Here is a 12,658-nt window from a genome sequence, read left to right as displayed (position 1 = left end):
TGTACAGTGAAGATAACACTTGCCTACTAGGATGGTTTATGAGGATTAAATCAGGCAACGTATAAAAATTGCTAGCACAAAATAACTGCTCTGTATGTGTCCATTGTCCTTGCCTCTTTCATTGGTGGAAGAACAGGTAAGAGGTACTTTCGTCTAAGAAAGCAGACAGCAAAGGAAGTGGAGTGTGAGAGGGAGAGAGCCTTGTGATAGTCTCACATGGAGGAGGTGGGAGTACCATACGTTCTGTGTTACAAAAAGAGCGGACCTCTCCCTCTTATGTTCCCCACGTCCTTGTATCCAATTTTCATGCGATCTTGATTTGATTTACTTTCTCCTCTGTGTCTTTTCTTTCCTTCTTCTCTCTTTCATTCCAGAATTCACCGAGGCTTATGCAGATGTGGTCTTTCTTGCCGACACCTCACAGAACACATCACAGGCGAGTTTCCAGTGGATGCGGAATTTCATGTCCAGAGTGGTTGGCCTGCTGGATGTTGGCAGGGACAAGTACCAGATTGGACTGGCTCAGTATGGCGGTCAAGGTCACACTGAATTTTTGCTCAATACCTATCAGACCCAGAATGAGATGATTGCGCACATCCACGGACACTTTTTGCTCCGGGGTGGCTCCAGGAGGACAGGCAAAGCTCTGCGATACCTTCATCGGACCTTCTTCCAGGAGGCAGCAGGAAGCCGGTTTCTCCAGGGTGTTCCCCAATATGCAGTGGTTATGACCTCAGGCAAATCTGAAGATGAGGTCTGGGAGGCCGCACAGACTTTGAGGGAGAAAGGCGTGAAAGTCATGTCTGTGGGTGTACAGGACTTTGTCCAGAGAGAACTGGAGGGGATGGCAACCCCACCCCTTGTATTTGAGATGCAAGGACAAGATGGAGTCAGACAGATTATGCAGGATGTGGGTGTGGTGATCCAAGGGACCGGGAAGACTGAGTTTGGGATTGAGTCCGAGAAGGAGGCTGTAGTAGGTAAGGTTTGGTCCCTATGTGTGTGAGCCACCAAGAGGTCTCAGATACTCTGGAGAAAGAACAGAGAAGGGGGCATTCTGGATTCAGTACTGGGATTCAACATCAGTGAATGGGGAAGAGGAGGAGGAATGGGGTTCCCTCAGGCACACACCTTGTATTCGTTAACTGTGGTCACAATGGCGCCACTTAAGAAGCCATCCAGAAAAAAGAATCATTTATTTTCTCAGATCTGCTGGGGATCATCTAATCTTTGTTGGGCTCAACTGAATGGCTTTGCTGATCTTACCTGGGCTTATTCACGGATTTGAGATTTGTCTGAGGGTTGGTTGATCCACATTTGGCTTCGCGCCATAGCTCTCATCTTCCTCCTGGGATTATTAGGCTAGTCTGGGCCTATTCTTCCCATGGTAATTACACAGGTGCAAGAGAGAAAACTCAACTACATAAGCACTTTTAAGACCTCTGAATCATCATCTGCTGATATCCCATTGACCAAAGCAAGTCATGTAGTTATGTCATCATCAATGGAGTAAGGAAGTATATTCCTCCCATGGAAGTGAGGTGTAGGGAGTGAATATTCCTGCACAATAATTCAAGTTACCCTATGCCTTTTTCAGGAGAAAGGAGCATTCAGGCTTATCCCCAGAGATTAAACAAAGTCTGTCCTTCAATTGGTGTTCAAGATAGTCAAGGGAGGTGCTATTGACATTCTGAGAGGGACAATTCATAGTGTAGGATTGTACTGTGCATTGTTAGAGGCGTAACATTCCTGGTTCCTGCCAGTAGCATCCCCAGATTTTATGACAATTCGAAACACCACCGTATATTTCAAAATGTCCCCTGGGGATGAGAACCATGGAGACTTAGCTCCTGTTAAGTCCTTTTATACATTCTAATCACTAGCCAAGCTGAACTACTCAGCCTTTACTGTATACTTGTCATACTTTCCCACCACTGTCTCTGCCCTTGAATACACTGTACTAGCAGCCTAGAAGGCCCACAGGCAAAACTTTATCCTTCAGTAGCTACGTTATTTTCTTGGTGGAGCTTCTAGTTGATCCTCACAACAGATGTGATAAATCCCTTTTTTCTCTGAACTATCATAGCTCTGCCCAGACCTCTCAACGTGTAGAGCTTGAGGGTCCTTGGAATTTTATAGGCAGAAGAGACAAACACATGTGAGACAACATGAGGAAAATCTAAGTAGAGGTAATAAAGAACTAAGAAGCACCTTCCAGACCCTACACTAAGTAGAAGTAGAAAGGAGGATATAATGGAGAATCTGACCTGAGAGGAATTGTGTTGGTTCCTCAATAATAAGTATGATTTTAATATATGGGGAGAAGGGAGGAGGCTACTCTTGGTAAGGGGAAGAGTAGGGGTGTGGAAATGTGAATGGGCTGGATAAATGGGGAAGAGAGTGGAAAAATGGAACAAATGGGAGGAAGGGGGAGGGTTTAGAAGTAGTGAGAGATAAGATTGGATGAGGTAGGATGGACCCCAAGGGTCCCAATGGTACTGGTAAGTAACTGTAGGCTTTTAAGCAGGAAAAATGACATGACCAAAGTGGTCTTTAAGGAAGTCTTCAGGGGCCAGGCTGCATTCCACAGGACACCTCAAACTCAGAAGGACTTTAAGGCTGAGCTGTCCCCTAGCCACATAGGATGGCTGGGTCTAGCCCTGTGGTGCCTCTGATAATGAGATCAACTTGAAAGGAGAATACAGTTGACCCTCGAACAACTCAGGGGTTAGGGGCACTTACCCCAGCCCCCATATTTGAAAATCTCCATATAAATTTTGATGCCCCCAAAACTTAACTATTTATAGCCTTCCATTGACAGAAACCTTATGGATAGCCTAAACAGTGGATTAACACATTTTTGTGTGTTACATGTATCATATATTGTATTCTTACAATAAAGTAAGCTAGAGAAAAGAAAATGTTATTAAGAAAATTATAAGGATGAGAAAGTACATTTACAGTACTGAAAAAAAAATCCGCACACAGGCAGGCTGGGCCAGGGGCTGCACAGGGTAGATGTGGCACAGCCTGGTGATTGCGGGTTGGTAAGGGCAGGTGCCAGGTGGGCCCATGGGTGGTGGCATACATATAGCCTTGAGGTTCAGTACATCTGCCCCATCTGCCTGGGGGTGTAGCGCCAGCCTGTGGCCATGGGTAGCTGTGGCCACACATGAGTGCACTGGCCTCTGCAAGATGCAGGGGCAAGGGCATCACATGGAAAGAGGTCTGCCTGGGAGCTCGGTGAGCAGAGAATGGAGGGGAAGGGTGCGGGTACACCAGGGGCTCAGGGGTCCCCACACGGTGCCATCCCTGCCATCTGGGTGTTTTCCTCTGCTTCAGCCCAGCCTCCTGCCCCAGCCCTGGCACTTTACCTGACCATCCCATGGACATGCAGGGCAACCTGTGGCCCTGCCCAGTTCTGGGGCCCCAGGGGGCTGCCGACAGCCTCAGCAGGCCTCCCTGGTGCTCAGTGGGCAGCGGGCGCCTTTGGTTGTGTCTGTGGAGATTTGGGTGACCTGCATCTTTTGGGGTCAACTCTTAAAAGCAAAACCCACGTGTGTAAGAGGACCAGCACAGGTCAAACCCATGTTGATCAAGGGTCAACTATAATACTAGCAGGTATAACTTTGTACTAGCAGGTGAAGGAAAGGAGAAGTCAAAGGTGCCTGGAGTTTCTAAAGAAAGTGTTTTAGGCTTGGCAAAATTTTTGGTTCCTTATAAAAAGGGGGAAATTACAGGACATCACGAGGCCACAGGTAAGTCACAAGGTTACTCTGTGGCTTCTTTAAACTTTGTGTCACAGTGCCCAGCTGTCTATAGCCTGGCTTCAGCCTTCTGCATGTGTGGCTTTGTTCTGTGCTAGGCAGGCTTCTGTCTTCACATGTCAAAGCAGATCTGGACCTTTTTGGTGTGTGGACACAGTGGATTTCTGTTAGGAACTGCCTTAAATTGGATGGGAGGAGTCTGCATTCCTCTTGGAAGGGAGTTTATGCAGTTACAGCTCCATTCTCCCATTCGAGGAACATTCAAGAGAAGGCTCTTTTATAGCAAAGTGAAAAAGTTTGCCCAGGTTTTGGACAAAGATTTTTCATAGGAACTTGCAACATTTCATGTTGTCTCTGTTGAAATGACATGAGATCTTTCAGAGAAAGGGGCACAAGTTAATAGTCACAATTTCTTATTTTCTTCTGTACCAAGAGGAAAAATTATTAAATCAAGGAGGTTTTAGGTCTATAATAGAGAATTTGACCCAGTGTTTCCTGAAACTAGAAAAATGAACAAAAAAACTAGTCAAGCAAGACTCAGATGCTTTTAATGAACTTTGATGAATTGAAAAATGATCTTAAAGCACTTTCTTGTGGATATTCATATATTTACATATTTTGCAAGTAATGTGAATACTCCTTCCAGTGAAAAATTTTGCTATAGGTATGAAACCTGTGATGTTCTTTGACTGTCATGCCAAATACTGGTCATAAAGGCTTCTACTAAATTCTAAAATTCATTAGTATAAGTTAGTATAACATATTTATTAGAATTTTTGATCCTAAATATATTATTACAGAATTTAAAAATGTAGCATACTACAACATAAGAATATAGCAAAAATCTGTGATTCAGTTGGTTAAGTGTTGGACTCTTGATTTCAGCTCAGGTCATGCACTAGGGATTCATAAAATTGAGCCCAATGTCAGACTCTGCACTGACAGCATGGGGCCTGCTTGGGATTCTCTCTCTCCCTCTTTCTCTGCCCCTCCCTCACCTGCACACGTATGTGCTCTCTCTCTCTCTCTCAAAAAATAAAAATTAAAATAATTTAAAATATGGCAAAAATATAGCATGATGCAAAAATGAGTATCATCTTTTACTCTGTTCTCATCCTAAAGCCCTTCTTTCTGTTTTTGTTTACAGTATGTCCGACTGCTGTCCCAGCTGATTTAGTCTTCCTCATTGAGGAATTCAGCAAGGACAGGCAGTCGAATTTCCAACAAGTTGTCAACTTCTTAAAGACCACTGTCCGCTCTCTACGTGTTCATCCTGATGTTGTGAGAATTGGCTTGGTATTTTACAGTGAGGAGCCACGACTTGAGTTTTCCCTGGATGCATTTCAGAACCAAGCCAAAATCTTGGAGCATTTGGACAAATTAACCTACCGGAGAAGAAGTGGAGGGACCAAAACTGGTGCTGCTTTGGATTTCCTAAGGAACGAGGTTTTCATTGAGGAGAAGGGTAGCCGGTCGAAGCAGGGTGTGCAGCAGATGGCCGTGGTCATCATAGAAGGCTTCTCCCAAGACCATGTGTCTGTTCCAGCTTCTCTCCTCCGCAGGGCAGGGGTTACCATCTATGTGGTGGGCACCCAGCTTGCCTCAAACAGAAAGGACCTGGAGATGATGGCATCATATCCTCCTTGGAAGCATGTCATCTCGCTGGAATCCTTTCTGCAACTCTCTGTTGTGGGGAGCAAGATTAAGAATCAGCTCTGCCCTGAGATTGTGGACAACAGTGTTTCCATTTCTGGGAGCGGCCGTGCCCTGAAAGAAGGTAAGAGGACCTTCTCCAAATCTGATCTTTTTTTTTTTTTTTTTTAATCTTTACTCTGTTTGTTCCATATACCCACATCCTCCACTCCTCATCCAAGGAAGGATTTCAGGGTCAGTTTATTAAAAAACAGGAGCACAAAACTTACAAAGTCTTTATTGTGTTTTGATTCCAAAAGAATATAAAGAGTGAACATGCCTCACTCTACCTTTCTTGGCTCTCATCCCTTTTATTAGTTTGATGAAGATCTATGTATATTTACAGTAGAGGCCTTAGGGATCTAGGTATGGATTTACTAAATCTTAAGCTACTTGAAGTGGAAAATTATTTCTAAAAAGATACCAACATTCCTGAAATTGAAAGATTTTAACTTTAAAATATAAATGAACGTTAATTTGCCAATCTTTTGTGGAGGACCGAGGCTTCTTTGCATCTGAGCCCAGCTAATTGGAGTTCTGTATATTTTCTTCATCAATCATCCAATGGTATCTATAATTTCCAGTTTCAGTTTCTTTAAAGTGGGATGAAAACTTAGTTGCTTTTGAAACAGTCTGAGTATAGAAATCCTTATTTTTACGATCTCAAAAATTCAATTTTTGTAGTTCTATCTGGTACGTCAACAATTTCCTTTAAAACAATTTACTTTCATTGGGTCTTTTCTAAGCAGTTAACCTGGTTTTCATAGACGTAATAAACCTCTTTTATTCACGCTCCTGTCCTATTGATCTGCACAGTATTTGATTTGTTGTGTAATTGTAGTAACAAAACTGCCATAAATAGGCTGAGAACAAACTCACGTTGTTCTTGGTAGGCTTATTCTTTGTTGGCCTTACAAATAAAAGAGTCAGTTATTTTACCAGGAAAAATGGGTTTATTTGGGAATAGCAGAGAACTGCAACAAGGGACAGCAAACCACAGTAACAGTGGGTGAGTCCAACAAACAAAGGAGAAGAATGTTATTTTATTGAGAAGAAGGAAGAAATCAGGAGGGATTGTTCTGAACAAAAGCCCATCGGAAAAATGCAAGAGTTCAAAATGATGGCGGTTTCTCATTGGCTGAGTTGCTGGGGTAGTTGGTTTTTTGTAGGAGATGCATTATTCATATTTTTCCTGTTGGGGCTGTAATTGATTCTTTCCTACTGAGGATTCTTCTGTTGAGGTCTGTAATGGACAAGTGCTAGGGTGTGAGAGCTCCCCTTTCTACTTTCCTGTGTCCATTTTAGAGAGGTTTCCCTTTATTAATGTTCACATCTTCCACTGAGTGAAGCAGAACTGTGTAATGTTGCCCTTGGGGGCTTCTAAGGGGAGGGAACTCAGTGTATTGTGTGGGCATCATTCATGTGTTATAGAGGGAAGGGAGAAAGTCAATTATCTGGTGAGCTGCTTCAGAGGAAGTTGGTTAGGAGAGCTCCTACTGCATATGCAGTTTGAAAAGCACACCCGAGAAAACATAGCAGTTAAGTATATGCACCATGGAGTCAAACTGCCTGAGCTTTTTGTTAAATATTTTTTTTTTTTAGAGAGTGAGAGAGCAAGTGGGGGTGGACAGAGAGAGAAAATCTTAAATAGGCCCCACACTCGACCTGGGGCTTGACCTGGGACTCGGCGCAGGGCTCAATCCCATGACCCTGGGATCATGACCTGAGCCAAACTCAAGGGTCTGATGCTTAACCGACTGAGCCATCCAGGCACCCCACAAACTGCCTGAATTTTAAATCCCTAATGTTCCACTTACTGGTTATTACAAGTATCTTTGTGTCTGTCTATTTGTCTATTTTTGCCCACCCATGCTAATATTTCTAAGATTCAGATCAGAATAATAGAAGTTGACTACTAAAAATGTAAATAATTAACTTAAAAATTCAAGGCTGTGATTATATCATCAGGGGAAAAGCACTGAGTCTTTTTTGAAAAATAATCATTAAATAATTTTGTAGTTTCTTGATTACTTGTGCTGAAGTCTAGAGATTTAAAATATCTAAATAAATTCCCATCTTTCGCTTTGGCCTGTATCTTTAGTCCCTTTCTCTGTTCTGGGAATGAGAAACAAAATCATTAAATATGAATTTAATTTCCTTGTGCACCCTTCCCTACAATCTGTAGGGGACAGGGAGAGAAGCTCCTTTTCTCTTCTAATTCACAGACAGTATAAGGGCTGAGAGTTGATTTCATTCCCAGACTGCACAGCAGCTAACATGAAACCCGGAATCAGGAAAATCAGCCCAAAGTCTACAGTGGTTAGAGGCAAATGGAAGTTTGGGAAGTTTTACCAGAAATCTGTCCTGGGTGATCACAAGATCATATTATCTATCATTTATTGGTCATCAGCTATGTGTCAGATACTCTGCTAAGGACTTTATGTATGTAATAGATATGGATGCATAGCAGCATCCAGACTGTAAAAATTATTCTGCCTGCCTTCCTGCCTCAAATTTCCATCTGCCAAGACTGGCATGAATGTGTAGTGCCAGACAGTCTTCAGGGCTCTGGGATACCTTTGGACACTGCAAAGGCCCTGGGCTACAGTGGAGTGTCTTTGGAGCATTGCTGCATGGGACTGGCTCCAGAGATGCCCTTTCCTGCCCCATGGTCTTTTTCTCAGACTCAGGCCAGCTACATACCTATTACCAGTGGTTGCTGACTTCCAGCAAGATCTGAATTTCTGCCTTCTTTTTCTATAACTTCCCCTCGATTCGCCAAGCATTCAAAAAACACTTTACCAGAGAGGTGGATAACTATCTCCACACCTTTCCAGTGCTTTCCCTGCTGGGGTAGGATTTCCAGGTACAATATGGGATGCCCAGTTACATTTGAATCTAATTCAGATAAATAATAATACTTATTTTTAAAAGTATAAGTATATACTACATATTGTGTCAACCAAGATCCTCTCAAATGAAGGCCTGAGCAAGGAAGCCCATCTCCAGCCTCAGACCGCTTCCCTTTCAGCCAAGAAACATGAAAAGGCTCTTGATTCTTCCCTGAAACAAAGGGTTCTAGAGATGAATGACACATGGCTGGCCCACCTTTTATGAGAGGTGCAAGGAGAAAATTATGTTTCATTCTTTTTTTAAAAGTCTATGAATTTATTTTGAGAGGTGGGGGAGAGAGGAGTGGGAGAGAGGGAGAGAGAGAATCCCAAGCAGGCTCTGCACCATCATCATGGAGCCTGATATGGGGCTTGATTCCAGAAACCATGAGATCATGACCTGAGCAAAAATCAAGAGTCAGACCCTCAACTGACTGAGCCACCCAGGCACCCCTTTTTGATTCTTTCTGAGGAATCTGCTATGTGATAATGAGTGATCTTAACCATTACTTTAAAAAATCAGTTATGCTGTTTTTCTATGATCTTATTTAATCCTTACTATAATCTTACTGAGGAAGTGTTAAGATCGTCATTTGACGATTAGGAAATTGAGGTGCAAAGGGGCAAGTCTGATACTAAGTGGTTGAGAAAGTATCTAATTGTAGAGCCATTTTGCCCTTTGGAGTCTAAGCCTTAATACAAAGTGATTCATTTAAGTAAAGCTCATTTAAAACAAAGTTTTATATTAGCTTAAATTAATAAAGTTTCAGCAAGTGTACTCTTTTGCCCTTATTTTAAAAGTCTGACTTGCATGGGAAACAGAGATACTGGATACTGAGACAATTCCTAGCTTCAAATATGTCCTGATATTTTACTTTAGCTTGTCTGCAACTTCCCCATTTGAGAAAGGTCAAGTACTGTTACTTCAGGTCTTAAGTGGGGTTCACCAGAAATAGACTCTGAGACAAGGATATGTATGCAAGTGATTTATCCGGGAAGTGCCCCCAGGGGATACTGGTAGGGGAGTGGAGATTTGAGAAAAGAAGGGAAGGCAGCCAACAGAAGCTGAATTGGTGAGCACGTAATTGCTGTTGGTAGCTGGGGCTCAGTTCTGTTGGGGACTCAGGGAAACTGTGTAGAGCTCACCTCAGAGTTGTCCCACCCAAGGGGATGGGAGCTGGGTGTTTATCCACTAGCTCCTGTCGGTTGTTGGTTCGTGGCTTCTTTGAAACTCATTCCCAGGCACTGTGGCCTGCCTGGTGTGCTCTTGGTCAAACAGTACCTCTAGGCAGAGTCACAGGTGTTTTCAGTAAAAAGCTGTTGGCTCTCAAGGGAACAATGAAAGCTGAGGAGGTATGGCTGGGGATCAGGATGAATAGCTTTGGCTACTTGCTATCTCACCCTGTGTTCTAATGGGTTCCTCCTTCTTCTTATTGCCTAGACTGTGTGCACATCAAGAAGGCTGACATCTACTTCCTTGTCGATGGGTCTAGCAACATCAAGCACAATGATTTTCTTGAAATGAAGGTGTTCATGAATGAGGTGATAAAGATGTTCCATATTGGGCCTGACAGAGTACGGTTTGGAGTCATTCAATACTCAGATAGAATTAATAGTCAATTTATCCTCAGCCAGTATTCCAGTGTGGCAGCGCTGAAGGTAGCCATTGATGGCATCCAACAGAGGGGAGGTGGCACCATGACCGGTCTGGCCTTGGGCAGCCTGGCTCAGGTCTTTGTGAACACTGCTCGCAGCAATGTGCCTTGGTATCTCATAGTCATCACTGGTGGTAAATCTGAGGACCCGGTGGCTGAGCCTGCAGACGCGTTGAGGGCAGAGGGAGTCATCATTTATGCTATTGGAATCAAAAACGCTAATGATAATGAACTCAAGGAGATAGCTGAAGACAAGATGTTTTTTGCAGCTGAGTTTGATTCCTTGAAGGCCATTCAACAAGACGTGGTACAGGACATCTGCTCCTCAGAGTGTAAGAATTTTTTTCCTTAGTCTCTCTTTCCTGCCAAGTATATGCATGCAATCTATTTGAATAGGCTTCATTCTCAAGGTGTGGACTCACTCGTCCAAAAGTGAATATTGGACACAGAGTGACCGTGACCTGGAATGAAACAAGTTGGTTAAATTTTATCTTTATCATACAGCTGTATCTCATTTGTACTGGGTCACAGAAAATTTATTTCATTGACTTCCTCTCCCACCCCCTTTAAAAATGTTTTCATGCTGTGTCTATGCCACCCCAGACTGTCCTGGGGATTTATAATTCATTGGTTTCAGGCTCTGAGTGAATGTTCTGTTCTTCTTTTTTTCCCCCAGCATGTAAGAATAGGCAAGCTGATATTATCTTCCTGATAGATGGTTCAGAATCCATCTCTGCAATAAACTTTGAAAAGATGAAAGGATTCATGAAGAGGATGGTGAACCATGCTAATATTGGTGCTGATGAAATTCAGATTGGCCTTTTGCAGTTCAGCTCAACCCCCCAGGAAGAATTCAGGCTCAACCAATACTCCTCAAAGGCGGACATCCACAGAGCCATCTCACATGTTCAGCAAATGAATCATGGCACCTACACTGGGAAAGCCCTGACTTTCACTCTGCCTTTTTTTGACAGTCCAAGAGGAGGGAGACCCAGTGTTCATCAGTATTTGATTGTGATCACCGATGGGGTTGCCCAGGATAATGTAGCCATACCAGCCAAGGCTCTCAGGGACAGGAACATCATTATTTTTGCCATTGGGGTGGGAGCAGCCGAAAGTGCTCAGCTTTTGGAGATTACTAATGACCCACAAAAAGTGTACTATGAGGAGAACTTTGAGTCCCTGCAGAACCTGGAGAAGAAAATTCTTCTTAAGGTCTGCATTCCACAAGGTAAGTGACAGAGGGTTTGTTATTTGATCCAAGAGCCCATTGTAAGTGTCAGGGACACTGTTGTCTCTCTTAATAAAATGAAACAAGTCCTTCTAACTGGAGGAGGGAGGGAGGGTCACCCTGAGGAGAGGACAGCTGGCCTGAACTCTGAATGCTGTGGTTCATTTTCACCAGGGTTTTTTTTTTTTTTTAGTCATTCTCAAGGCTGTCACCATTCTGGACTCCAGTGGCCCGAACCTTCCCAGGACTCTGTAGAAAGTCCTGACAATTCTTCAGTGTACTCCTTGTAGATAGAAGAACTAGAATGGAATATGTAAACACAACTTAATGAAGATTTGGGCATACCAAAAGGGAAATCGAAGCAGAGAGTAGTATCAGTTACATGGGTGCTCTTATGAAATAAAACACATTGTTTTTTTTTCTATGTGGCTTTGAAGAGAGGTCTCTCTGCTTTGTTGACAAAATTCCTCCTCCCAACAGTTTGGGTCTATGCTGGTCCCCAAACTTGCCTTTCAGTGGGCGATTGACCCAGAGAATATCTTCACGGACAGTGCTCCCTCCTACCCACAGGGAGTGAGATTCTCCGACACAATCACAATGTAGTCAGAATGGCCAAGCTTTAGATGGTCCTTTTTTTTTTTTTTTTTTTTTTTGTGCTAGGGGCTATTCTGAGGGCTTCCATGTATAAAAACATTTAATCTTCACATAACCCTATTAAGTAAATACCATTTTACAGTTGAGGAAACGAAAACACAGCAAAATCAGGTTATTTGGCCTGAGTAAATGGCACAGCTGAGATTTAAACTTGAGGCAGTCTGGTTCTAGAGTCTGTGTACTGGATATTGTTCTAGAGTGTCTTTTGGTATAGTGTGGTAGAGCAAAAGAGGGCCTCTCAACCTTGAATATGCATTCAAATCACCTGGAGATCTTGTTGAAATGTAGATTCTGATTCAGTAGGTGAGGGCGGGATTCTGCGTTTCTTTTTTTTTTTTTTTAATTTTTTTTTAACGTTTATTTATTTTTGAGACAGAGAGAGACAGAGCATGAACGGGGGAGGGTCAGAGAGAGGGAGACACAGAATCTGAAACAGGCTCCAGGCTCTGAGCTGTCAGCACAGAGCCCGACGCAGGGCTCGAACTCACGGACCGCGAGATCATGACCTGAGCCGAAGTCGGCCGCCCAACCGACTGAGCCACCCAGGCGCCCCTGGGATTCTGCGTTTCTAACAAGCTCCCAGGTGATGTTGATCCAGTTGGTCCTCAAATTACACTTTGAATAGGAGAGTGGTCTAGTACAGTCTAGTGTAGTAGAGTGTGTAGTATAGTACAGTACAGCATAGTATGGTATTGTAGGGCATAATGAGGGATAATATAGTATAGAAGAGTATAATATAGTATGATGCAGAATACCATAGAATGGCAT

At 43.2% G+C, this 12,658-nt stretch overlaps 1 protein-coding gene across 1 annotated transcript in view; it reads left to right on the top strand.

Moving 5' to 3' along the window:
- The window catches only part of LOC102950795 (collagen alpha-4(VI) chain-like), a 147,103-nt gene that overhangs the window by 52,391 nt on the left and 82,054 nt on the right, over positions 1 to 12,658 (top strand). The window contains 4 exon segments of the mRNA XM_042998360.1: positions 375 to 980; positions 4,915 to 5,544; positions 9,792 to 10,337; positions 10,682 to 11,236. Of these exon segments, the coding sequence (XP_042854294.1) occupies positions 375 to 980; positions 4,915 to 5,544; positions 9,792 to 10,337; positions 10,682 to 11,236 (2,337 nt within the window).

This window comes from Panthera tigris, chromosome C2, assembly GCF_018350195.1.
Source record: "Panthera tigris isolate Pti1 chromosome C2, P.tigris_Pti1_mat1.1, whole genome shotgun sequence".
NCBI lineage: Eukaryota > Metazoa > Chordata > Mammalia > Carnivora > Felidae > Panthera > Panthera tigris.
The sequence above is the reverse complement of the archived record's forward strand: the minus strand, read 5'-3'. Positions and strand labels throughout refer to the sequence as shown.